Genomic DNA, 24,878 nt, shown 5'->3' on the forward strand with positions numbered 1-24,878 from the left:
TGAGGCCGTCCGTCCGGAGCAGGCCACCTGCTCTTGCCTGGATGCCTGGCCTCGTCTGCAGAGCACGGTGTTGGGGTGGCTGGGCCGTGGCAGCCCGGAGGGGACGCGTGCGGTCCTCGGGGCTGGGCCTCGGGACCCCTGGGGGCCGCCTGAGGCCTGAGAGGGTGCCGGGAGCTTGGGCAGCCCAGGAGACCTGCACGGGGCTCCGCCTTCACAAGGACGGCTGTGGGCTCTGGCGTTGCTGTGGAGAGCACACCTTCGCCGGTGGCTCTCGTGGCTCCAGGGTCTCCAGCCCGTCGGGGACTTTCCACTCAAACGTCTACCCAGAATGTCAGCGGACGTCACTTTGGTCGGGAGCACGGCCTTCCCCGCTCGTGGGCTGAGCGCCGTCACCCTAGCGGCAGCAGTGGCTGGGCAGGGCCCGTTGTCTGGGGCCCCTCCTTGGCGCTCACAGCGCTCTGCCCGAGCAGGGCCCGGCCCGGCAGCCTCTCTGTGTCGTCCGGCCCACCTTCCTGCAGCCCTGGGACCCGAGGGAGGCACAGCTGGTGCCCTCGCCTGGGCCTGCAGACCGTGGGCCTCCTGCTCTCCGAGCCCCGCTCCCTGGCGGCTCATAGCCTGGTCTGGGGCTGTGGAGCCTGTTGGCTCTGTGCAGGTGGGGGTCTGGCCCTCAGAAGACCGGGGAAGATGGAGGACCAAGGGCCCCTGGCGGGACAGCACGGCGGACGGGCGCCAAAGGCCATTCCAGCCTGGTGGCCGTGTGCCATCTGCCCTCCGTGTCCTGAGGGGAGATTTCATGCTGTGAAGGGGCAGAGCCACCTCTGAGGCCCTTGTCCCTTCCCGTGTGTGCAGGTGATCGAGTTGGTGGACAAAGAAGACATTCACATCTCCACCAGCCAGGTGGCTGAGATCGTGGCCATGCTGGGGAAGGAGGAGAAGGTGGAGGAGAAGGAGAAGGCCAAGGAGAAAGCCGAGAAGGAGGCTGAGAAGGAGGCCGCGGAAGTGAAGAATTAGGGCCCGCCCGGCTCTCAGGTGCCTTGGTGGCCCTTCGTGCGTCTGCCGCAGCAGTCCTAACGTGACGGTGATTGCTTTGAAGTGATTTTTAGAGACAGGTCTAATATTTTGTCTGGAATAAATCAGAAACCTCAGAATCAGTCATTTTTAATTTTCATCATTCCACGAAGATTCAGTCAGTCTGGAATCCCTGAACCCCGCCAGGGAGTCTGCTCTGGATTCACGCGGTGGCCCGGTGCTGTCGCGGTCCCAGCTGTGGCAGGCAAGCGTGTGGCCTGCCGGCAGCGGGGCGTCGTGGCCCTGCACAGCCCCCTGGGCTCCTGAGGCGGCTCGGGCCTCCCCGCGTGTCCCCTGGCGGTGTCTGCTGCGGGAGGCGAGAGGACCGGCCGCGTGGACTCCCCGTGCCCGTGGAGCCCCAGGCGTGGGATTGGAGTCGTGCAGACACAGCTGCCTCGGCCCGGAGAGGATACTTCGTGCGTCGTGGGCTTGGATTCCCACAGATCAGCGTGAATGGGAGCCACTCGTGCGCGCGCCCAAGCTCACACCTGTAGCGAGTGAGCGAACATGCCCGTCGTCCCCGTGGCCTCCGGAGGGCCGCTTTCTCTGACGGGGATGTCAGGTCTCCTGCAAGTTCGCTCTTACGTGTGTATCCGAGCTCTTTCTTGAGTTCCCTTTGATTCTCACCTAACCCTAACCACTTAACTGGTACAGAATTTCCTCGCATGACAGTCTGCCTACCTGAGTAAATCCAACGTAAATTATGCCGGGAGAGGTGCTAATGAAGCCCTGGAAAATGAAGCATCTCATGTGCAGTAATTTGTTGTGCTTTTAGAAAGTTTCCTCATTTGGGGTGTTAGCGCCTCACCGCCCCCGTGGGTGTTCGGAGCGGGTTTCGCTGCACGTCCGGTGACGGGTCCACAACCGGCAGCTTGGGGAGGCCGGTGCTCCATGACGGGGCGGTGGCGGGGGGGGGGGTGCAGCCTGCAGCCCCAGCTCTGTTTGGCTGCTTCTGCGAAGGCTGGGTCAGGTACGGCAAGAACGTTCTTTGGGGGAAAACAAACATAGGAATCGGAAGACGTGGGCCTAGAGTGGCCAGATGAGCTGAGGGAGGACGACGACGAGATGATAGCTTCCAAGTTACTTGAAACTTTTTACTCAGCCGCTAAAGAAGAAACTAGACAAAATAAGAAGATTCTATGTTCTCAGATGTAAACCTTCGTAAAGGGACAGTGGGTTCTAAAGGGTTCCTAGTTCAGTTATTCAAGAGGCATGTTCCCCATGCTTAGTCGATATTTATGAGTTATCTCACGCGTGTTTTAGTGGCCTGCTTTTCCGCTGCGAAAGTGTGCTTGCTCGTGAACTTCGTGGTAGCCGGCGTGCCGCGGACGGGGTCGTCCTTCCCGCCTCCGTCCTCACCTCGCTGCCTTCGCCAGGCGCCTGGGGTGTCCCCGTCGCTGCTGTCGCACACGCCGCCCCCCCGCCCTCCCGGATCGTGCGTGTCTGCGCCCCCAGTGCAGCGGGACCCTTCGCTGGTGTTTGTACCGTGGGCCACGGTCTGCTGCAGGCTTCCCCCTTTGCGTTGCTTGTTTTTACTGTCCTGAACTTTATTTATTGCTGCTGAGAGAGGTGCCTGGGTGCAGGTGTAAGGAACGCGGCGTAAGGTGTAAGGTGTGGGAACGAGAGTCTCGTGTGGCGAGCGAGGCGTCAGGGCTGCCATCTGTTGACTGAGCGCCCGGTGCCTGCGCCCGGCCTTCCCGAGCTTTCTCAGGAGGGCGCCTGCGTCCTCGGGATCTGTGACGCGGAATGGGAATTCTTCCTTCGCTCCACCTAAACACCCGTTTTTTCATTAGGGATTCAGGAAATTGGCAAGTGGCTTCCAGAGTCGCTTTGGAATATCAAAATCCAGGCTTTAAAAAGGAAGGGCACCTCGTAATTTGCAAAGAAGAACCTCCGGGCGGTGATCCTCACAGCGGGCCCTGGGCCGCTGGCGGCTCTGTCTCCGTGTCCGCCAGGGGCCCAGGGCTGGCTTCGCCTGAGGGCCGCCTCCTCGGGCTGTGTGTAAACACCTTTTTTAGAAATAGTGTTTTTATTAAAATATCAAATTCGTGTTCCTGGAAGAGCTCAAAGCCAGATTTGTGAACCGTGTGGCCCACCGGCAGTCAGGGCGGGAAATGGCAGAGCTGTCTGAGCGTCTGGTCCCAGCCTCGCGGCAGGAAGCGTGACGAGAGGGCCTTCCAGCGCTCTGGCCTGGCCTCTGGTGTCCCCTTGTGCTGTGACCGCGTGCCCTGCCCGTCCCCTCAGACTGTGCTGGTGACGAGGCAGTCGAGTTGATGTAAGGAGAAGGTTGAATAAAGCGCTGTCGTGATGGCCTGTCTGCCCTGTGATGGCCTGTCTGCCCTGTGATGGTCTGTCTGTCAGGTCGGCGAGGCAGCCACTGCCTGGCCAGGCTCTCCTCTCCCCGACCCTCAGTGGCCCCGGGGTGCGGGGTGGTCCCTGGTGGGCAGGGCTGGGACCCTGGCCAGCCCTGGGGGGTGGGATTCTGTTCTGAGAGACGGAGGGCCCCTGGGGTCAGGGACAGCACTGCCTCCCCGGCCCTCCTCTCTGGGCCCCGGGGGGGCAGGGGGGGGGCCCCTACCCTGGGCAGAGAGCTGAGGCCCAGCTGGGAGGGCCGCCAGGCAGAGGGTCCAAGCAGCAGGACAGGCGCAGCGTCCTACCTCCCCATCCTCCCAGCGTGGACAGACCGCCCCCCGTGAGCTGGGATGTCCAGCCCATCTCAGGCGGCCTCACCCCTGCCCTGGCCCCAGGTCCCGTGGGGGCTCCCTCTACCCTTGCTGAGCCCCGACCCCCTGCCCAGGGACGTCCTCACCTGCACCCCATCTCTCCCTGAGCCTGGCCTTGGCCACAGTCTGCCCCCGGGGTTCTGCGGGCTCGCACACAGGTCGTGACCCGTGTGGAAGAGAGATCGTTCCTGGGGGTGCAGGCACGGGCAGGGGGCTGCTGGGCCTCAGTGGCCCCTGTCCAGGTTCATCTAATCCCCGGCAGGCACCCAGTCCCCTCATGCTGAGGACTGAATGTGTCCACTGTACTTGGACCCTCCTCAGGCTGGGCCCCGGGAGAAGGTGGCTGGGGTCGGGGCCGTGCGAGTCTTCAGGTACAAGCCGGTGCTCCAGGACGTGAGGCTTCTCACTTCCGTGGTTCAGAAGGTCACATCGAGGGTCACCAAGGGCTCTGGCAAGGCTGACCCAGGGCGGGGGCATGAGATGGGGCTATATATAGTCCAGAGACACCACAGCCAACCTAAAGGGACACTTCTGGCCAAAGCAAGGACAGAATGAGTAGCAAAAACAGTAAAGACAAAATCGATCATAAACAGAAATCCACACACCCAGCTGATCCTCAGGAAGGTCTTTCCCTGCTGATGGAGACTCTTAAACAGTGAGAACAGGTGACAGGAAAGAATTGGGGACTACCCTGTCTTCTCAGGAGGAAATGGAGCCCATCCCAGGAAGCTCTTCAGGGAATTCCACCTGGTGGACAGACGGGAGAAACGCTGGAACCCACCTGGATGGCTGCCCTGGGGTCACGGGGGCAGGGAGCTGGGTGTGCGGGGCCACGGGCTGTGTGCCCCAGGCACTGCCCCAGACACCCAGCCGGGGAAGTCTGATGACCCCACAGGAGCCACCAGCATGTCCATGGCCGTCCCCCTCCAAAAGCCACACGCAGGGGGAGGTCAACTGTGGTGGGGGGCGACTGGCGATGTTCCGTTCCGGGTGGCGGCACGTGTTTTTACACGTGGTGATGCGCCCCCCTGAAGACCATGGGGCCGAGAGGTAGACAGCTGCGTCCGAGTGTATTCAGGCACCCGCCTGGGGAAGAGGACACCGAGAGGCCGGCGTCCAGCCTGGCGACACTACAGGGTGGGAACAAGATTCCGGAGGCCAGGGGGCCAGGACGGAGGTGCAGACGCACACACCAGGTGAGTCACCGCAGGCCGCGAGGGGAAGGCAGAGGGCAAGGCCGGACCTAGAGGTCCGAGAATGGGGGCTCCGGACCCTCTGAGGGCAGGCGGGGTGTCAGCGCCTTGCTCCCTAAGCCCCGCAGCAGCTCGCCCCGGGCCTGGGCCGGACCCCACCGGCCCTGGGCCTCAGAGAAGACGCCGGGCTGCGGGTGGAGGCGGGGCCGAGGTGAGGGGCGGGGCCAGGTGGGTGAAGGGCGGGGCAGTGGTGAGGAGGGGCGGGGCCGGGCGGGTGAGGGGCGGGGAGGTTCCGGGGGAGGACTGAGCAGCTCCCCTGTTGGGCGCCCCAACCTGCCCACCTGGGCCCGTCCCTCTCCGGCCAGCGCCCCGCCCCGGGTCTCCGTCCGGTGTCCCAGAAAGCCGCGCCTCGCCTGCAGCCAGTCCCCTCAGTGTCCAGAGCGCGCACCCGGAGCCCAGCTGGGTCCAGGCAGGAGAGAGGCCGAGGGCAGAGCTGGGACTCGGCCTGGCCGGCGCTAGAGGGCCCCGCACCACGCCCGCACTGCGCCCGCCTCGCCGCCTCCCCGCCTCCCGGCCTTGGCCTCCCTCCAGGCTCTGGCCTTCGCTGGCCTCCTTGCCCTCCCCGTCACTATCGCCGCATGGACACAAACACGGGGTCTCTGGCAGGCTGGAGGGGCTTGGGGCCCGGGAGCACTTTCCCGAGTGGGGTCAGGTTATTGGGCGGCATCGTTATCCAGAACCAAGCCCCTAGCAACCCCTCCTGCTCTCCAGAAAGAGGCCCCAGAAACCCCCTCAGTTGGAAGGTGAGTTGGACACAGCAATAAGGGGAGCGAGTTTCTTAGAAGCCAGAGTAAAAGTTCACACCGTCCAGAGGCTGGTTAGTCCCTCAAGACCGTGAGGCACGAGGGACGGAGGGAGGGGCACCAGGTGGCAAAGCAGGGGCTAGCGGGCGAGGGACAGCCAGCCCTGGGCAGCACTGGGTCCCAGGGAGGACGTGAGTCTGCATAGCCACCTGTCCCTGCATCCACCCTAGTCCCCCACTTGGCCTGGGCACCGCTGCCTCCTCCACGAAGCCTTCCCAGACTTACTCCCACCACTGCTGGGTGGGTGCCCTGCTCTGTCTTCCCTCTCCCTCAGGCTGTGGACTGTGCAGTAGACGGGCCCAGATGCTGTCGCTGGGTCCTCAGCACCCCAACGAGCCGAGCGTCAGCACGCAGCACCTGCCCAAAGTTGAAGGAGTGGCGGCGGCGGAGTGCAGGGGGCAATGGTGGGGCCCAAGGCGGGTGGCAGGCCTGGGAGGGGGTGGGAAGCCAGCCAGGAGCAGGAGTGTGGCCAGGAGTGCAGGCTGTTGAATCAGGGCGCCAGGTGAGGGCTTTGTTTACATGGGGCTCCATGGGGGGACCCACCTAGAAACGTCCCCCTCCCCAGCTGACAGGGTAGGCAGATACCAGGGGGCAGGGTGAGGAGAGGGAGGCCTTGGAACCAGCAACAGGTACCTGGACGTGACCCTCAGGGCCCCTGAACTCCACGAGCTGGGGGCAGATGGGGGATGGGCAGGCCCAGAGCATTTCCCCATTGCCCCCTCCCACAAACACATCACCTGCATTCCCTGCCTTTGGAGACCCCCGACCAAGGCAGGGAAGACCACTGGTGACCCTGAGGTTCCGCCCTGCCAGCGTCAGGCCCCCGTGCGGCTGGGCACACCGGATCACCTTCACCCTAGCTCTGCCTAGGACACATCCTCTCTGAGCCAAAGACCTGGGCTGGAAAGCCTTGGAGAGCGCAAGACCCAGGCAGCCAGTCTAGTCTGGGGCCCCACCCCTGCAGCTGTTGCTCCAGCAGCAACTAGTGACCCCTCCCTCCTCGGGGGACAGATGACAGGACTTGTCTTAGGTGGGCAGTGAGCACCCGGGAGCTGCCCGGGACTCCAGGACAGGAGACAAGAAAGCATGGATCTGAACCAGTTGTCTGTTTATTTTTTGGAAAGCACGTCTGCTGGTTTGGGCCAACACCTTTGGCCCCCACAAGGCTGGGGGCCCTGAGAACAGAGACCACCCTGAGCCCACTGACAAGCAGAGAATAGCCGCCCAAACTCAGGGCCATTAACAGTACAAAAAGTAACAAAACTGAATTTGTGGCTTTCTCTCCCAAGCTTTGAAAGGTAGCAGTCCGGGCTACAAAAGTCTAGAAGCATTGCATAAGAAGTGTTAAATCTACAGCAAATATATCTTGTAAAAACTCAATAAATTATATATATAGATATATATAAACTTGTAACATCTAATAACATCTGAACCTGCATGCAGGGCTGGCCCCCCACCCCCCACTCCCGAAACTGCCTCCCCGCCTGGAACACATGGCAATTAGAAGAACCTGTATGAAAATACCAGCTTGCTTTGACGTCTAAAAAAATAAATCTCCTAAAGAAAAATCCTATAGAAATCTACTTCTCCTGCAAAAGAAGGCCAAAGGAAATAAAATATCCTCACGGAATCATCTCAAACTATTAACGACCCTTTAGGGTGCCAGGGGGCTGGCTCTGGCCTTGGGGTGTGGGCTGGACACACCCTCAGCAATGCCCCTAAACAAAGCATAAACCATCTCACCGTTAATAAGTTAAAATTTAAACCTCTGCCGTGCAGCTGGCTGAACACTAGGAGCCTGGGGAGAGATGGGGACACGGGCTCTGGGGGTCGATAAATAGCTTTACAAACATACAGGTCCAGGAACAATTTTTAAAACAAAACTGCGGTGCCAGAAAAGCCCCTCTAACCTCTGCGGGTTTTTGCGTGTGTCTCAACAGCGAGCGCCCCAGGGGGCCTCCTCTGACTAGGGCACCCCCGCCCCTGCACCCTCAGGGTCCCGTGCCTCAGTTGTACCAGCCTTCCTTCTTCCATATAGATATTTATATATATATGTATGTGTATATCATATACACAGCATCTATTTATATAAATGTACACTCATTTCTGGAATAAACCTTTCGGATAGAAGTTAAAGGCTCCCGCCTTCAGGTACCCGTAATTTCAGTCTCTGAGGGGCAGGGTGGGAAGTGGGGAGGCCTGGAGGTGGGGAGCTGCTAACACTCACCCCAGGCGCAAGGTGCCACTTGGGTGGGAGGTGTGCCACACGGGGGCTTCCCTGTAGGCTCAGCTTGGGCACTTGGAGGGGGGGCCTCAGCCCACTCTGGACACCGGAGCCCGGCCCGCCCCGATGCTCCCTGTGGGGTGGCAGCGGGGGTCACGGGAGCCTGGGGAGGGGCCCGGCTCCCCGCCCTGAGGAGCCGCACGGGAGGAGCCCCTTACATTCTCGTCCGGTCCACCGGTGCTGCCGGCCCAGGTGGCCAGGAGGTCACCGTACAGCAGGGCGGGCACGCCGGGGACCCCAGAGCACACACGTGTGCACACGCACACACGTGGAAGTTGTCTGTCCATCTGTCCACCCGTTCCAGGTCTTGAGCCCAGGCCGGTGAGACCCGTTGGTCACAGCACACCAGCGGCAGCACGGCGGGCTGGGGTCCGCTCTCACGTTGATGGGGGCTTGGCCCGCAGGCCGCGGCCCTTCACGTCCGCGAGCCCCCGCTGCCTGGTGGGGCGGGGGGCAGCAGGTCATGGGCGAACACGGAGTCGTCCCCTGAGGAGCCGGAGCTGGGGGTGTCCTGGCCGCCCGGTGAGTACTGCTCGAAGGGCACCGACAGGTCCAGGTACTCCTGTGGGCAGGCCGGGGGTGGGGGGCGGTCAGCGCTACGCCACCTCCAACTCCAACGCCCGAGCCGTCCAGGCCGGGGTGGGGGGGGGCGGAGGGGGAGGGGGGGAGGGAAGGGGGAAGGGGCGGGGGGTCAGCGGGGCCCACACTCACGTCGGTGGATGTGACAGTGAGCACGCGGTCCAGGTCTTCCACCAGCTGCTTGAAGGTGGGCCTCTGGGAGGGCACGGCGTGCCAGCACTCGCGCATGATCATGTACCTGGGGGCGGCACTCAGGTGGGCCCTGCCCTGCGCCCCGCGCCCCGGCGCCAGTCCCCCTCCCTTGGGAACAGCCTCGAGGCCGGCCCTCCCCCTGCCCGGGGCAGGGCTCAGTGGGGGCCCAGCAGGGTCCGGAGGTGACAGGCGGGCGCGCACACTCACAGGTCGTGCGTGCAGTTGGCTGGCTTGTCCATGCGGTGGCCTTCCTTCAGCAGCTTGAAGAGCTCCTCCACGGGGATGCCGGGGTACGGCGAGCCCCCCAGCGTGAAGATCTCCCAGAGCAGGACCCCGAAGGACCACCTGTGGGTGGCGGAGGCGCGGCACCGTCAGCCCACCCTGCCGCCCACGGGCCCCCGTGCACACGGAAGCCCCAGAACAGACCCCAGTGGGGTGCAGGGGGCTACTGATGGTGCCGGCTCTGCCCCACAGCTCCCCGGCCCCTGCCCTGGTGTGGCCTGTGCCCCGCCCGGCTCCCCACCCCACCCCCGCCCGGGTCTGGGGGCCACATACACGTCACTCTGGTGGGTGTAGACGCGGTCAAACAAGGCCTCGGGCGCCATCCACTTCACGGGCAGGCGGCCCTGGGAGGAGGAAGGGGGCTTGTTGACCGCCAGGCGCCCTCCCGGCTCAAGTCCCCCACCCTCCCAGGGCCGGGCTCACATTGGTGGTCTTTTTGTAGTAGTCGAGGTTGTGCACGTCGCGGGCCAGGCCAAAGTCCGCGATCTTCATCACGTTGTCCTCGGTCACCAGCACGTTGCGGGCGGCCAGGTCCCTGTGGATGCACTGGGGACAGGACCGGGCTTGAGGCGGTCGCCACCGGCCGCTCCCCCCGCCCCCCGCCCGGCCCCGCCGGTGCTCACCTTCTGCGAGGCAAGGTACTCCATGCCCCGCGCCACCTGGTAGGCGCAGGAAACCAGGTCCTTGAAGGTGAGCTGCTCCTCGGGCAGCCGGCAAGTGTCGAAGGAGTAGTCCGTGCCCGGGGGCCGCCGTGCCCGCAGGTACTCCCGCAGGTTGCCCTTGGCTGCGTACTCCACCAGCACGTACAGGGGCCCTGCGAGCACCGGGGTCTCAGAGAGCGCTGCGCCCGGGGGCCGCCCGCCGCCCGCCGCGGGCCCAGCACCCACCGCCCTGCGTGCAGGCGCCCAGCAGGTTGATGATGTTCTTATGCTTCCCGATCATCTTCATCATCTCCATCTCGGACACCAGGTCCGACAGGTCCTTGTCTGTGGCGTCATCTGGGCGGGGAAGGGGTTGTGTCAGGCAGGGCCTCCCAGCCTGGCCCAGGCTCCCCTCGCCACGTCCCTCCCTCACCTTTCAGCATCTTCACCGCCACCGTGACGGGCTTGGCAGCCCGGTCCTTGTCGATGCCGATGGCCTCCGCCATGACCACCTGGCCGAAGCAGCCCTCCCCGAGAGGCTTGCCCAGAGTCAGCCTGGCGGCAAAAGCAGAGAAGCGATAAGCATGCCCGCCCGCTCCAGGCCCTGTCCCAGGCAGCCTGAGGTGCAGTGCCACCACCTCCAGGAAGCCCACCACCCTCACCCCGGCGACCCTGCTCGTGCTGGTGGAGGACCTTGCCCCCCCCTCCTCTGGGCCGGTGAGAGCACTTTTCCAGGGGTGGGTCTTCCCCGCCGCGCCCCAGCCCCATCTCCGGCAGTGGCCTACCTGATTCCCATCTGAATGCAGCCGGGTCTGAGTGGGGCCCCTCCCCGCCACTGGGCCCCCACCGTGTGTGCGCCCCCCCCCACCCGGGTCAGGGCCCCAGGCCTTCGCACACCACTGACCGGGCCCGGGACAGCTCCCACTTGGGGTCGGCGGGCAGCTCGAGCTCAGAGACGTTGGCCAGCGCAGGGCCCTCCCCCGAGGACAGCCGGGCGATCCGCACGAGCGGCGTGTTGGAGCTCATGGACGAGCTGGACTCCAAGGACACCTGCTTGGGTCAGCAGGGGCAGGTTGGTGCCGCGGGGCCGCACAACCAGGGCGCGGGGGCGAGGGTGCGGCCCCCTCGGACCGTAGGCCGAGGCCGGGCCCGGGGTGGCTGCCTGACTCTGTGCAGCACTGAGCGAAGACTTCTAAAATGTTCTGTGCCCAGAGTGACCTGGCTCTGTGCGGTGACCACGGAGACCAGGGCGGGCTCGGAGCCCCCCACAGCAGAGGGGCTGTCCCCGGGGAAGGCCCCAGGCCCCAGGCCCCGACACTAGGAAGGGGACTGAGCGTGGGAGCCCGGGAGGCCGGGGCAGGGGCACGGGCGGCTCGGAACCTGGTATCTACTTTCTGTTACCTGTCGCTTGAGCGGGAAGCGGGAGACCTTGTGCACGGCGGGCGAGCCCAGGCCCTTCTTGGGGGGGCTGCGCAGGCGGCAGAGGGTCACAGCGGCCACCACCAGGATGAAGAGGAGGAAGCCCACCCCGTAGCTGAGGACACCTGCGTACACACTGCCAGCCTCACCAGCCTCCACCAGCTCCTCCTCAGCTGCAAAGACACAGGCGTTGGGGGCCTGGCCCAGCCTCTCAGGAGCCCCTGCGGGCCGCCCTGGGCCGGGCTGGGGGCTCAGCTCCCCCGATGCGGGTGCTGAGGCCTGAAGGGCCTACTCGTTGAAGGTCCAGCAGCCAGAAACGCCTGGGCCAGGAGGGGCAGACCCAGGACAGAAAGAGCCCAGCGGAGCCAGCGGCACCCTCACCCGCCACCCGGGAGACACCAAAGCCACCGTATCGGCTGCTGGGGACCCCGCTGGGATGGGGCACTCGAGGGAGGCCCTCTGGGCCAAGACAGGGCCGTGTGGGCTCTGTCCCCATACCAGGCACAGGGCCTGGCTCGAGGGCTCGGCGGTCCCCTGCCTGTCCCCGGCGGCGTTGGCGTGTCCCGGGCTGCAGCCCCGAGAGGACAGGTGCAGAGCGACAGCAGCAGGAGCTGGTACCTGGCAGCACCACCAGCCACGCAGAGTGATGGGAAAACCCGATAGAATTGCCCGCCAGACACGTGTACTCCCCCGCGTCCTCAAAGGTGACATTGCGCAAGGACAGAACCTCTAGCTCCTTGTCGGTGGTGTTAGCGCCCGCCGTCTACAAAGAGAGAAGAGAGCGCGATAGGAGAGCGCCAGCACCTCCCGCGGGCACCACAGCCAGAGTCCACGCGGCGACAATCCAGCCAGGCTGCAAGGAAAACGCCGCCACCGCCACCACGGCCACGGCCACGGCGGCCAAGGGCCCTCTGCCTCGTGCGTCCACACCGAGCCCGAAGCCAGTCCCTCCACCGGCAAGTCCTCTGTCCCAGGTGAGCCAGGCGTGCGACCGGCAGCACAGCAGGAGGGGTTAGTGCGCACCAGGAGGGGGCAGGCGGGCGGGCAGGCGGGCAGGCGACAGAGAGATGGGCAGGAAGCGAGCAGCAGCGGGAGCCGGGGCCAGAGAGAGAGAGAGAGATGGAGAGAGAGCGAGAGAGCGAGGGCAGTGCAAGGCGGGCTCTCAGGGCCCAGCCTCGGGGGTGAGGGCCTCTGGGGCGGGGCGGGGGGCGGCGGGGTGCGCGCGGGGGTGCAGGCGGGTCAGCACAGGCCACAGGGCTCAAAGCAGGCGGTCACGGCGGAGGCCAGAGGGGCGGCAGTGCAGAGGCGGCGCAGATGTGGCCACGCCAGGAGCAGGGTGTGAGCCGGGGACGGGGCACGAGCGGCGGGGCGTGCAGGTGGGCGCAGGGCCAGGGCGTCGGAGCTGGAGCTCGGCGTGCCAGGCAGGCGTGGGACAGAGTTGTTACCTGCTTGGGGCCCGCGAACACGCAGCCAAAAGGCCTTCTCAGCCACGCCTATGAAATTGGAGGCTCGACAGAGGTACTCGCCCCCGTCGCGCTCGGACACATTGGCCAGGCGGAGGCGCACGTCAGCCTCCGCACTCTCACTGATCCACGACTGCAGGGACAAGAGACCCGGCTCAGGCGCGGAAGCCCCGCCGGGCATGGAAATGGCCGCGCAGGCGCGGGCCCGTCTAGACCCCAGGCTCTGAGGCGCTGAGACCCCCAAGGAACAGATGGGCGGACTAGGCTGTGCCGGCTAGGAAGGCTGCCTGGAGGCGGCTTGCAGGCACCTCACAGCGGCGGCTGTCGTCTCAGCGGATGCGCCTTCCCTCACCCACCCCAACAGCCCGGCTCGCAGCCCTGGCTGGTGGCGCTCAGAGAGGCCCTCCCAGGGCACTCGAGCTGCCCACCGCGGGGGCCCCGGCTGCGACGCCGCTGGGCCGAGAGCACCCGGCACCACCCCACGGCTGGTCTGGACTCCTGCTCCCGCCCCGCAGGCCCATCTCGTCTCTAAACAGATGTTTCTCTTTGGGCTGCAAGTGTCGCAATCACCCCAACTCGGGGGCCCCCACCCCCGGGGCCGTGGGAACAAAGCTCAGGCGGTCCTGCCCTGAGGGCCCAGAGAGGTGGGCGGGTGGCCGTCTGAAGGCAGACAAGGGCGCAAGGACACAGGACTCACTGTAGGTCCTGGCGTGCTGGGCTGGGCCCCACCTCCCGAGCCGACCCCCCACTGCTTCTCCCCGCAGGTCTAAAGCCTGTGCCCCAACCCCCGTCCCTTAAACACGACAGGCCTCCTGCCTGGGATGCCCTCCCCATCCCCGGCGAAGGGGGCCCCCGTGGGGCCAGGCCTGACGGCTCACCTGCAAGGAGCCCCCCCGCCCCAAGCCCGCCTGCCCCACCCAGCCAGCGGCGGGGCCCACCTTGAGCACCGTGACGTAGGGCGTGCCATCGGGCCCCACTTTGCTGCCGTTCACCTCCACGTGCTTGAGCCACTGGATGTGGGGCTGCGCGTCGCTGTACACCTTGCAGTGGAATTCCACGTCGCTGCCCAGCACCGCCGTCTGGTTGGCGGGCAGCCCCGCCTGCAGGATGGGCCGGTGCGGCGAGCGCTCTGCGGGGCAGGGGGCGCTCAGAGGCTGCCTGACCCGCGCCCGCTCGCCGCCCGCACCCGCCAGCCCGGGCCTCACCCAGCACGTCCAGGGTGTACGTCTGCCGGATGCTGCCAAACTTGTTCTCCACGACGCACGTGTAGTTGCCGCGGTCCGAAGGCACCACGCTCTCCATGACCAGGCTCCACTGCTGGTGCCGCAGCTGCAGGTGGACACGGGTGAGCGGACGGCGGGCTGTGCCCTGCGGGCCGGTGCCGAGGCCCCAGCGACCCCCGCCGGGCCCACCTTGATGCCCCCGATGCGGTGCTCGCCTCGGAACTCCTTGCCGTTCTTCAGCCAGGAGATGGACGGGGTGGGGTTGCCGGCGGCCGGGCAGCGGAAGCGAACCGTGTTGGCAGCCGGCACCGCCAGCAGCTTCTTATCCATCCGCTCGGGCCGCGTCCAGTAAGGGGCGCCTGCTGGCAGAGGGGCCCAGGAAGGCTGTGACCAGGGCGGGAGTAGCGGCCTGCCTGCCCCGCTCCAGCCTCAGTCTCCCCTCCTGTGTAGGAAACGTCGGCCTTTTGAAGACCCCTGCCTGGGCCGCACAAGCCTTCGGTGGCCTCAGTGCCACCTCCCGGCATTCGAAAGCCAGGTCCCCTCCCTTCCGTCCACTTCCCTCAAGCGCCTGCTCCAGCCGAGAGGGCCCCGTGCGCCACACCACGGCCCCGGAGCCTTCGCGACGCAAAGGTGTCCTCCCACGGGAGCGCCCACCCAGGCAGGCAGGCCCACCAGAGGGGAGACGCAGCCCGCAGAGAGACCAGGTCCCGCCGGGTTAGGAAGCCGCTGGATGCACGCGCAGGGCCAGGCCTTGGGAGGGAGCTTACCAGGAGGCAAGACCCGGCCACCCGCAGAACCCGGAGCCTTGAGACCGGCCAGGAGCCGCTAGAATCTGCGAGGCCCCGGACCACCCTCCGCACCCTGGGCACCAGGTGGGGACGCCGTGACAGGGTGTCTGGCGCTTACGTAGAGGACACGTGAGGAAACGGGAGGGGCCGCTCCAGTCCCATCCTGTTTTCCAGGACCGTCCCACCCCCACCCTCACAGCCCAACTGGCTTCTCCCCCTTGGGGCTGGGGTGAGGCTGCATTCCCGCCACGGGGAGGCTGGGTGGGTGTCCCCAGGAGGGAGGGAGCCCTTCCCCGCGACCCTGCTGCCATCCATGCAGCCATCTCCGAGAGGGTGCTGAAGCCCAGGTGGGGAGCAGTGTGGGCAGGTGCCGGGGAGAACTCCGGGGGGCGGTGTCAGAGACCCCAGGGTGGCCCAGGGAGCCCGGCAGGGAGGGGCTGGTCCCTGGGGCTGGAGACCGCGAGGCCTTCAGGAAGGCAGCTCTGCCAGCAACCCTGCTCAGTGTCCCTGAGCCCACTCCGGAAGAAGAACACCAACGCCCTGCCTGGGACGGCCAGAGTGAGCGGGACACGCAGGGGACAGGCGGGAGGTGGCGGGGCACCCGCCGGGGCCCTCACCCCCGTCCCGCATCTCGGGGCATCTCAAACTCAGCTCCTCCAAAACCAGATGCCACCTCCCTGAACCGGCCCCTCCCGCTGGGCAAAGCCCACCCTGCTCACGGTTCCAGGCCCAAGTACCTGGGCGCTGTCACCCTCAGCCTGTCATCGGAAAGCACCGCCGGCAGCCCCTTCACAGTGAATACGCCCAGACCTGCTGTCCCTGGTGCTCAGCGCCACCCTCCTCTCCCACCCGCACTGTCTCCGTCGCCCCCCACCGGCCCTAACCCCTCTGTCCGCTGCCGCCTGCCCTGTCTCAGTCACACGTGGGACGGGCCACCTCGCCCACCGGCCCCCCGGCTGCTCCTGGAGTCCCGGGCCCAGGTCCCCTCCCCACAGCACGGTGCCCCATCCCACCCGTCACCTGCCACCCGGACTCCAGAGCTGGGCACGCATCGCCGCCACCCCACACTAAGGGGACCCCACGGAGGTGGCCCCCAGACCTCGGTCTCTCCCCTGCCTGGTGAGCAGGGCCCCAGGTGGGAGGTCGGTCCCCAGCCCTGGGCAGCCCTGCGTGCCTGGAACCCGGTCTCACCTGTGTCTTCAGCCTCGTCCTCCCCATCTTCATCGTCTCCCGAGGACGGAGCGTCTGTAGCGCAGGCGAGAGGGAAATGTGGGAGGTGGCCCTGCAAGCAGGCAGGTGCCCCTCCTCCGACGGCGCCTCCCGGGGGCCTCCTCTGCCCGTGACCACCAGGATCCTAGGGCACGGTGTTGCTCGGGAGTGTCGCGGGCCCCAGCAGGCCCTACCTGTCACGCGCACGGTGAAGCGGCACAGGACGCTCTGGGAGAGGCGCTGGCGGCAGCTGTAGGCCCCGGCGTCCTCATGGGAGGCGTTGAGCACCTGCAGCCGCTGCGGCCCCACCAGGATGCGGTCTGAGGGCGCCAGCGCCACGCCGTCCTTCACCCAGACCGTGGGCCCTGAGGGAGTCCCCGCGGGCAAGTGGCAGCTCAGCTCCACGGTGTCCCCGCTGCCAAAGACCAGCTCCTGCTGGCCAGGCTCAGGGCCCGGGACCTCTGCGGGCAAGATGGGGGCCCATGAGGCAGGCGCTCCCCAAACCAGGGGCGCCGGGTGCTCCGCACCCCGCACTGTGGCACCGCACGCGCCGGGGGCCGTCTGGGGCCTGGGCGGGGCTGAGGTGGCCCCAGCGGGGGGAAGAGCCCGTGGTCCTGCCGACCGTCCCACAGAGCCGGGGCGCGGGCACTGTTCGGAGTGCCAACAGGTCTCCGTCCCGAGGACGACCCTGCCGTGGTGGCGCATACGTAGAGGACACGTGAGGAAACGGGAGGGGCCGCTCCAGTCCGGCACTGTCTGGGGACACGGAACACTCCAACGTCAGAGTGTCCAATTTTCCTTTGATTCTTTTCAGTGATTTAGAAATGCAACATCCGCTCCAACCTCATGGGCAGCAGCAAAGCAGGAGGTGGGCGTGCTGTGTTTGGCTGACCTCAGCTAAAACAGAGGCTCACAGGTGGGAATGACCGGGGTAGTGACAAGACAATTCATCCCCGGAGGGGGTTCCCACTTGGTGCCCCCCACCCCTCATCTTGGCTTCAAAACCAGTTTGGGACCTGCCCAGCACCAGAAGGGAGCGCCGCAGTCAGACAACACCCCCCAGCCTTTCAGAACAGCTCCACGCTGACTTAGGCAAGGCCAGCCCGGAGTGGGGGCTCTCAGGGGCGTGAACAGCCTGAACCCCAACTCAGACACGCCTCAGCAGTAAATTAGAGAGAACGTACACCCAGGAAGAGACCAGAAATACAGACGTGGCACCAGTTCTGGCCTGTGGGGTGAGGGGACCTAGGACCCCTCATCTCACAGATGAGGACACAGGCGAGGGGAGGAAGACTGCAGGCTCGGCTGGCGGAGAGGCCAGAGCAGGGACCGCAGGCCAGGCTGAGGAGGCCCGGCCCACCTCTCCCCGCAGGTGCCGAGAAGTTGGGGTGGAGGGTCCTTGCCGAGGGTGGATGTCCACTGTGGCCCCTGCGCCCCTCCCCTGACCAGTGGCTGCCCAGATCCCAAAGGGCCAACAAGGCCTGAGACCCAGGGGCTGACCAGCCCCCCAGGTCTCCCTGCCAGAGCCAGACAATGCAGGGCGCAGGCAGGCAGCCTGGGCTTTGGGCCCGGGACAGGGGTGGGTGGTCCCACCACGCAGACCCAGCTGGGTTGGTCACACCGTTACTTGTCATTCTGCCGACGCACGGCCTAGATTCGAGGGCCCAGCTGCCCATTCTGGCCACGCCAGTCCCTGGCTCCTGAGACGGACCCCATTCTGCCCCCCACCTCAGGAGGTTCCACAAGCTCGGCGCCCACCAGAAGGGTCCCTGAAGTGCCCATGGGGTCTGCATCCCCAGGGTCCCCACAGTCAGGGGGCTCCTGGCCTGACTTCCAGACCCCCAGTCCTGGCCACGGTGTTATGTGGGGACCACCCAGTGCCGGGAGCCGGCTGAGGCCCCCCAGAAGGCCGAGAACAGGCTGGCTGTGGCCGCCTCAGCCCCAGGCCCCGGCCCAAGGGCAACAGTGGCTGGTTCCGGTTTGGTCTGGGTGGCGAAGGCAGGTCAAGCCATCCACACAAGTATTCGCTTCAACCTGGTCCAGCAGGGGGCTGGGAGGACCCAGCACGGCCCCCAGGGCCAGCAGCCACTGGCCGGTGTTGGGGCGCAGAGGGCCCTGCACTCTGCCGAGGGCCGGCCCCTGACCTGCCCAGCACCCTGCCCCGCTAGGTGGCCGTAGAGGCCAGGGACCTCCGGACCAGGGCACGGACGGCAGTAGCACCTCCACTTCCTGCAGATCCAATCCACTCTGCGCCACAGAGGACCCGGGGGAGACCAGGCAACGCCAAGGAGGGGGCGGCGGTGGCATCAGGCGGGGGGACAGAGAGTGATGGGCAGGGCCCGAGGGGGCACTCTGCCTAGGGGGCGGTGAGGGCACATGCTGTGGGCTACTCAGCTCCCACCACAATGGCCTCAGGAAGGAGGCTTTCTTGATCAACAAAAGGGGGCCCGTCCACACCCACACAGGCACTGGGGCCACACACGTCGGAAGACAAATGTCCTCTGTGCCATGGTGGGTGCCCACGTGCCATGCGGGGGTGGGCAGAGGCGGAATGTCCGCCCCTGTGGGTCCCACAGCACCTGTTCCAGCCTGCACCCCCGCCAAAGGCCTGAGCTCGGTGAGGGGGCCGCCAAGGGGTACTGTGTCCTGGAGGGGCCAAGCCGGGCCTTCGGGCACGTCCCCCAGGCCCAGAATCCTCCTGACTCTGCCACTCACGGGCCCCGTGACTCAGTTTTCCCCACTGGTGGGCCAGGGGGGCCACCAGAAGCAGTTAAAGCACTGGAGCCGGTGAAAATAGGGGGCGCGAGACACCCCCCCCGCCCCGGGGCTACACCCCAGGATTGATGTCCACCAGGCCGCAGCCGGAGAGGAGCCAGTCTGCTCTGGAGGGCTGTTACCCCTGCTGGGGGAAACTCGCTCCCCGTTTGGGGTCACTACAGTTGAGACCCACTCAATGCATATGGGGTGTGCAGCGGTCGGGCCACCCTCCATGAGAGGGGCCTGGAGGAGACCCCAGGGAACAAGCATCAAATCCAGACCCAATTCAAAGGAGCCGCCTGGAGCTGACGACAGAGGAAGAGCAAAGCCCTCTGGTTCTGGATGTGCGTGAAGCTCTCTGATGCCAGGTACATGCTTTAAGTAGCCGGGAGGGGCGCCCCAAAGGGACCCTGAAGTCATGGCTTTCCCGCCTCCCCAGTCACCTCTCCACCCGGAAACAATATGAAAAGTTTCGTAACAAAGTGAGAAAAAGAAAGGGGTGGGATCCGGAGGCCTGGCGGGCTAATGAGGACTTACAGGATTATCCAGCCTAATCCTCCAACAACCCTTCTGTTATCCTGCACAGGCGAGGAAACTGAGGCTGCAGGAAAGCAACCAGAACCAGGGTGGGCATCGAGCAGCCTCGGGCCCAGCAGGGCCTGGGGTCAGGGAGCCCCCCCACCCCACCCCCGCCCGCCCCGGTCCCCCAGCCTGAAGAGAGAGGCTCCTCACCGTTCATTCACTTGTAAATCACTCAGGCCGGCCTGGCCACCCGCTGCCCCAAACCGGTGCCTGAGCAGATGCCCGGCCTACCTCCTCAAGGAGACCCCTAGCTCCTCTCTAGGTTCAACTGTAGAATGGGGCGCCCCAGGCCCCAGATAGGGCCCCAAATGGGACTTGACGGCCTGGGGGGGCGGGGGCATCCTTGGCTCCGTGCAGGGGCTCAGAGGCCAGAAGTCCAGCCTCAGGCTCAGCCCAGGTTAATGAACCACCCAGAGGCCCGTGGGGCTCAAAGTCCAGCCCTGATGAGGAGCAGGTGGGGGAGGGTGCAGCCAGTGCCTTCCTGGGAAGTGCCCTGCACCCCCCCAGAGACCCCTCCTGTCTGGGTGGGTCCCCATCAACCTTCCTGCCTGTTAGGGGCCCCCGCCAGTGGCTTCCTGTGGAGACGGAGGCTGCCCTGGCGGGGCCTGGGGTGGCCAGGGCCGTCCAGCAGCGGACACCTTCCCTAGTGTCCGTGACCCCTGCCAGCTCCGGCTCCGTAATTTATGTTCCCCAGGAAAGTGCCAGGCTGGGACCTTTGTAAATTTCACGAGGCCTTTGTATTTTTACTGCCTGGCCGGTGGCCCAGCTCCTTCAGGAACCGGATTAGGTTTATTGACCTATCAACTCACTACCTGTTTCACCAACTTTACTGCGGGGACAGGGGCCCCGGTGCGCGGGCACCCCAGCCCCTGGGGGGGTCTTCAGGACGCTCTACCCCAGGCCCGCATCTGGTGGGGTCGCTGCCAGTTCCCCGAGGCGGGGAAGGAGGGGGCCACTGCCCCACCTCCGCGCCGCAGGGGGTCCGGGAGGTCTGGAGCTCCGCCCACCGCCCCCTCCCCCGGGGCTAGTTGACATTCCCCGGCCGTAGGGAGTAATATCTTTATCTGAATGCGAATGCTAATTCGGGGCTCCCCCCGCGGCCGCCTATTCTGCGCCCCTGGAAGCGGGGGCCGCCCTAGCAAGCGCTAAAAGCGCGCCCTGACCTCCCGACGGCCTCTGTCACGCCGCTGAATGACACGCACATTCAAGAGCCGGGCCCACTTTCATTCATAAAAAAATGACATTGTTCCGGGAGGCCGCAGCCGCCGCCGGAGGAAGGGGCGCGGGGGACACAGGGAGGGGCGGGCCGCCATCTGCCTCCGTCCAGCCCGCGGCCGCCGCCTCCCTGGCACTGCGCGCCCGCAGCCGCTCGACTCACACCTCCCCGCGAGGCCCGGCCGCCATCAATGCGCGGTCTGTGGCCGCGCCGAGGTACAAAGGAGCGGCTGTTCGGGTCTCGCCCGGGTGGGGCGTGAGCTCACCGGGCGAAGGCCTCCCTCCGCGCGGCCGCCGGGCTGGGGACAGGGGTGCGCGCAGCCCCCTCGCCCGCGCCGGTCCTCGCCAGCACCCCGGAGTTGGCGGTCTCCAGGGGGCGGGCTCCCTACGGTCTCCTACCCGGCCTCCCCTCTCTGCCCGGCCGCCGCCGGTAGCCTGGCGGCGCGTGTGCGGGGCGTGGGCACCCGAAGCGCTCGGCCGGGCGCAGCGGGGGGCAGCGCGCGCTGCACCTCGAGGGCCCTGCGCGTGTGCGGGGCAGGGCCCGGTGCCAAGACGCGCTCCCGCCCCGCCCCTGCCCAGGCTCTACGGGCCCTCCTCGCAGACCCTCGACGTCCCGCTGGACCTTGACCGCCAGCGGGATTCCGCGGCTCCACATTGCTCGGACATCCGCCCTCTCACCTCCCGGCCCCCGCCTGGCGTTCGGTGCGCACCCCTGGGGGCAGTCATCTTAACTCACAGGGCATGAGAGCTGGGTGGGGGGAAACGGAGGCACTAGGTGTCACCTGGTCATGCAGGCCACTGAGGGGCTGGGGCCCGGCCCCGGGCTGACGCACTCTCATACCCTCCCTCCAAAGTCCAACCTCTCGCTTTGGCTGAAGCTGGCCATGAACTGGGGCCCGAAGGGGGTTGGGGGAGAGGCACCAACAGCAGAAACTGTCCGTCAGCGCAGAACCCGCGGAACAATGGGAATCGTGGAAACGCAGTCCCCGAGCCCTCCCGACAGCGCCCGGGCGCAGGCTGCGCCCCACTGGGGAACCGCTGGGGGCGGGGGTTGCGGACTCCACCGCGGTGCCCGGCTCGCCGCCGCAGCCTCGCACTTGGGTGGCAGCCCTGCGGCTCCAGGCGCCCCACAAACTGCCGCGCCAGCTCTGGCCCCGATCCCCGGGGAGGGAGGGCGGCAGAAACCCGGACGCTGGCCCCGCTATGCCAGCCCAGAGCAAGCCCTGGGGCCCACTCAGATCTCCGGCGCCCCACACCCACCCAGGCGCCCGTTCCCCGGCCCCGACGCTTCTGCCTGCCGGGACCCCATGCCCCTCCCCAGTACCCGTCGGGTCCTTCCGTACCTGCTGCTCTTCGCACGACGCGCTGCTCCATGCCCGGGGACCCGGAGACGGCGCCGGTCATCACGATTGCCACGGCCACAAAGAACGCGAGGGCGCAAGCCGGGGCGCCCATAGCTGGGGCGGGTGTTACGACGTCCTCAGGCGGCGCGCGCCAGCATGCTGCCCCCCATGGCCCGGTTCTGGCACCGGCGGGAGGGCGCCACTCGGGAGTCTGTTGGAGGAGGCAGGCAACTCGTTACTCGGGCGCGCAGGGGCGGAGGCGGCGGTGGCAGGGCTCCTGCGCCCCGGCCCCTCCGATCCCCGTCCGCCCCGCCCGCCGCCGCCGCCCAGGGCTCCCGGGCCGCCTGGCGCCGGCCGCCGCCTCCCCGCCGCGGTCCCTCCCTCCCCCTTCCCTCCCTGGCTGCTGCAGAGCCCTCCCAGGGCGGCGGCGGCGGCGGCTGCAAACTTTCCAGAGCTGGAAGCCCGCGCCCCGGCCGGGCCCCGCCGCAGAGACCGCTCGGGATCCGAGCCCGCCGCGCGCTCTGGACCTGCCGCGCGCCCGCCTGGACCCCTCGCGCCCGCCGGGTCCCCACGCACCGACCTGGCAGCCGCGGGCGCCCGACTCACTGAGCGCGGCTCTGGCTCGCGCTCGCTGCCCGCCGGCCCAGCGCCTGCGCCCCGTCCCTCCGGCCGTCGGCTCGGCGGTGCGTCCGTGCGCCCGGCCGAGCTGGACCGCGCGGCGCCAGCTGCCCGCGCCGCCGCCGCCGCCGCCGCCACCGCGCACTGAGCCCGGGCTGCCCGGCGCGCGGAAGCCAGTGGGGGCCGGCCTGCGCCGGCCCCGCCCCGCCCCGCCCCGGCCACGCCCGCTCTGGCCCGTTCGGGCGCGAGGACACGCCCCTCCCCTGGGGCGGTCCGGGGGCGGGGCCGCGGCTTGCCTCGCCTCTGCCCGCGGAGGGGATTAGAGGGGGCGGGGAGGGACGGGGGCGCCCGGCGGTCTCGGAGGGCGTGGGAGCCCGGCTCCGTGGCGAGGCCCCCCGTCGCACTGCTAGGCCCGGCGCTGAGGGCGACCCCGCGCGGGGCGGGCGCACAGAGAGCCAGAGCGCAGGCTTCTATTTGCACAGCGCGCAGTCCCGGTTAGCACCCGGCCGCCCACCACGGGCTCAGGCCCCGAAGGCTAGGAAGGAGGGGGCGGTGTAGAGAGGGGTGGTCTGTGTGGGTGAAACGTGTCAGGGAGGCTTCACAGAGAAGGAGCTGCACAGGCTGAGCCCGGAGGCGTGAGCAGCACAGAAAGCCTGGGGACGAAGGACACTTCTGCCTGCCCGCCTGGGGTTGAAACGCTAGGGGACTCCGGGAGCTGCGGGCTCGCCCCTGCGTTTATTAAGCGCCTGTTGCACACGCGGAGCTCAGCTGCGTGAGTGCCTCGCCAGAGAGGCTCACTTACCCCCACCACCCCAGGAGGAAAAAGTTTGGAGATGGGGTACTCGCCAGACATCAGAATGGAGAGCAGCGCTGGGGGGCCCTGGGTGGGGGATGCCGACCCTAGGGATCGGAGGAAGGCCGAGGGGGGAGCTGGTGGCAGAGCCTGAGCTGCCAGGGATGTGCAGGGTCCTGCGGCACTGCAGGGCAGGAGGACCCAATGTGGCTGTGGCTTCTGTGTCCCCCTTCACAAGGAAGAGAGCTCTTCTCCCACTTTCAGGCAAGCCCAGGGGGGCGGGGACCTGCAGGAGCCAGACAGGGGAGAGGGTGACCTGGCTTGGCTCTGGGCTGCCCCAGCCAACTGCCTCTGGCCCACCTGGCTTGTGGCTTCTTGGACTCAGTTTGCTCATCAGGGAAATGGACAATGAAAGCCCCTCTGTGAACTGCTGCTCCTGCCATCCCACAGCTCCAGGTGCAGCCTGGAGACACCCCAGCCTCTGAGGCTAGACCTCAGGACCCTGGAAGTTCCCATTCCTCTGTGCCCACCGGACAGATGAGCGCCTCTGCTGTATGCTGCCCTCGTTGCCTGCTCTGGTCAAACCATGTCCCCCAGACTGGCCAGGGGCATCATCAGCTTCTGTGTGGGTCTGGCCAATGGGCAGGAGAGGGAGACGGGCACTTCCACTGTTCCTGAAGGGTGGGCGTGAGCCCCCCTCTTCCTCCAGTGACAGGCCTCAGTTGACCCCTGGGTACTAGACACCCTGGATTCCTTTCCTAGGGCTGCTGTCACGAATTTCCACAAACTAGTTGCCTGAAATTTAGTCTTCCCACGTTCTGAGGCCAGCAGTCTGAAATCAAGGTGGGGCCATTCCTCCCACCTGCTCACCACCACCACCCCCCCCCCCCCGGCCCTGCCCCAGGCTCTAGGGGAGGATCCTTCCCGCCTCTTCCTGCCTCTTGTGGTTCCTGGATCCCTTGGCTTGTGGTCGCATCGCTCCAATCTCTGCCCTCATGGTCACATGGCTTCTCTTCTGTTTTATAAGGACACTTGTCATCGGATGTAGGGCCACCCAGATAATCCAAGCTGATCTCCTGATCTCAAGAGCTTAATATAATGACTGCAGAAGGCTCTTTTTCCAAATAAGGTCACGTTCCCAGGTTCCGGGGGTCAGGACATGGATCTCCCTTTTGGAGGCCCCCATCCTGCCCTTCATACACCCCACAGTGGCTGGTTTCTTTGGTGCCGCCCACAGTTTGAAGTGTCCCCTTCACGACGGCCTGTTTCCAGTGGCACTGTCTGGTGGCATTTAGGTCAAAGTTCAGGAGCATTTGCACGGCTCTCGGCTGCTGACTCTGCCCAATTACTTCCAGAGGGTCTGAGCACTGCCTCTTGCGAACCCCGGAGGAGTCGCTGCCCATTTTGTCCCACCTTCGCCACTGGGGGTAGGGAATTGCTTGAAGGCAGTTTTATTATTCTTGACAAAATAATTTTATTGTTCACAGTTATTGTTTTTAAGTCAGCCCGTTCAGCTGGAGCCAGTTGTTCCGCGGGGCCTTCCCCAGACGCGGGGCGAGCCGTCGTTCAGTGCGCCTGCGCCCTGTTTCCCAGAGTTGGGCGAAGCTGCCTCTAAAGTAGCCGTTAGTAGCCACTATTTCATC

The 24,878-nt window shown here is 66.3% G+C and overlaps 2 protein-coding genes across 20 annotated transcripts in view; one reads left to right on the top strand and one right to left on the bottom strand.

Moving 5' to 3' along the window:
• The window catches only part of LETM1 (leucine zipper and EF-hand containing transmembrane protein 1), a gene marked incomplete at its 5' end in the record, with an annotated part of 30,959 nt that extends 29,808 nt beyond the window's left edge, over positions 1-1,151 (top strand). Inside the window, 1 exon segment of the mRNA XM_082463143.1 lies at positions 850-1,151. Coding sequence (XP_082319269.1) covers positions 850-1,011 — 162 coding nt within the window. The 3' untranslated portion in view covers positions 1,012-1,151.
• A 5,787-nt stretch (positions 1,152-6,938) lies between these two features.
• FGFR3 (fibroblast growth factor receptor 3) lies at positions 6,939-22,596 on the bottom strand. 19 transcript variants are annotated; one of them, XM_082463146.1, is made up of 18 exons: positions 22,405-22,596; positions 21,825-22,035; positions 16,122-16,388; positions 15,910-15,963; positions 14,120-14,292; positions 13,913-14,036; positions 13,646-13,836; positions 12,690-12,840; positions 11,227-11,417; positions 10,730-10,878; positions 10,259-10,380; positions 10,072-10,182; positions 9,808-9,998; positions 9,608-9,730; positions 9,458-9,528; positions 9,110-9,247; positions 8,843-8,948; positions 6,939-8,569 (listed from the first exon to the last, which is right to left on the bottom strand). In XM_082463146.1, the coding sequence occupies exons 2-18, from the start codon at positions 21,934-21,936 to the stop codon at positions 8,336-8,338; spliced, it is 2,508 nt and encodes an 835-aa protein (XP_082319272.1). In that variant the 5' UTR covers positions 21,937-22,035; positions 22,405-22,596; the 3' UTR covers positions 6,939-8,335. The 19 variants fall into 19 exon arrangements, with proteins under 19 accessions (XP_082319272.1, XP_082319282.1, XP_082319283.1 ...); XM_082463156.1 differs by having other exon boundaries at positions 14,120-14,289; positions 22,405-22,539; XM_082463157.1 differs by lacking the exon at positions 12,690-12,840 and adding an exon at positions 11,863-12,007 and having other exon boundaries at positions 22,405-22,539.
• Between the last annotated feature and the right edge of the window lie 2,282 nt (positions 22,597-24,878).

Source organism: Balaenoptera physalus (genome assembly GCF_965194825.1).
Source record: "Balaenoptera physalus genome assembly, chromosome: 5".
Classification (NCBI taxonomy): Eukaryota; Metazoa; Chordata; class Mammalia; order Artiodactyla; family Balaenopteridae; genus Balaenoptera; species Balaenoptera physalus.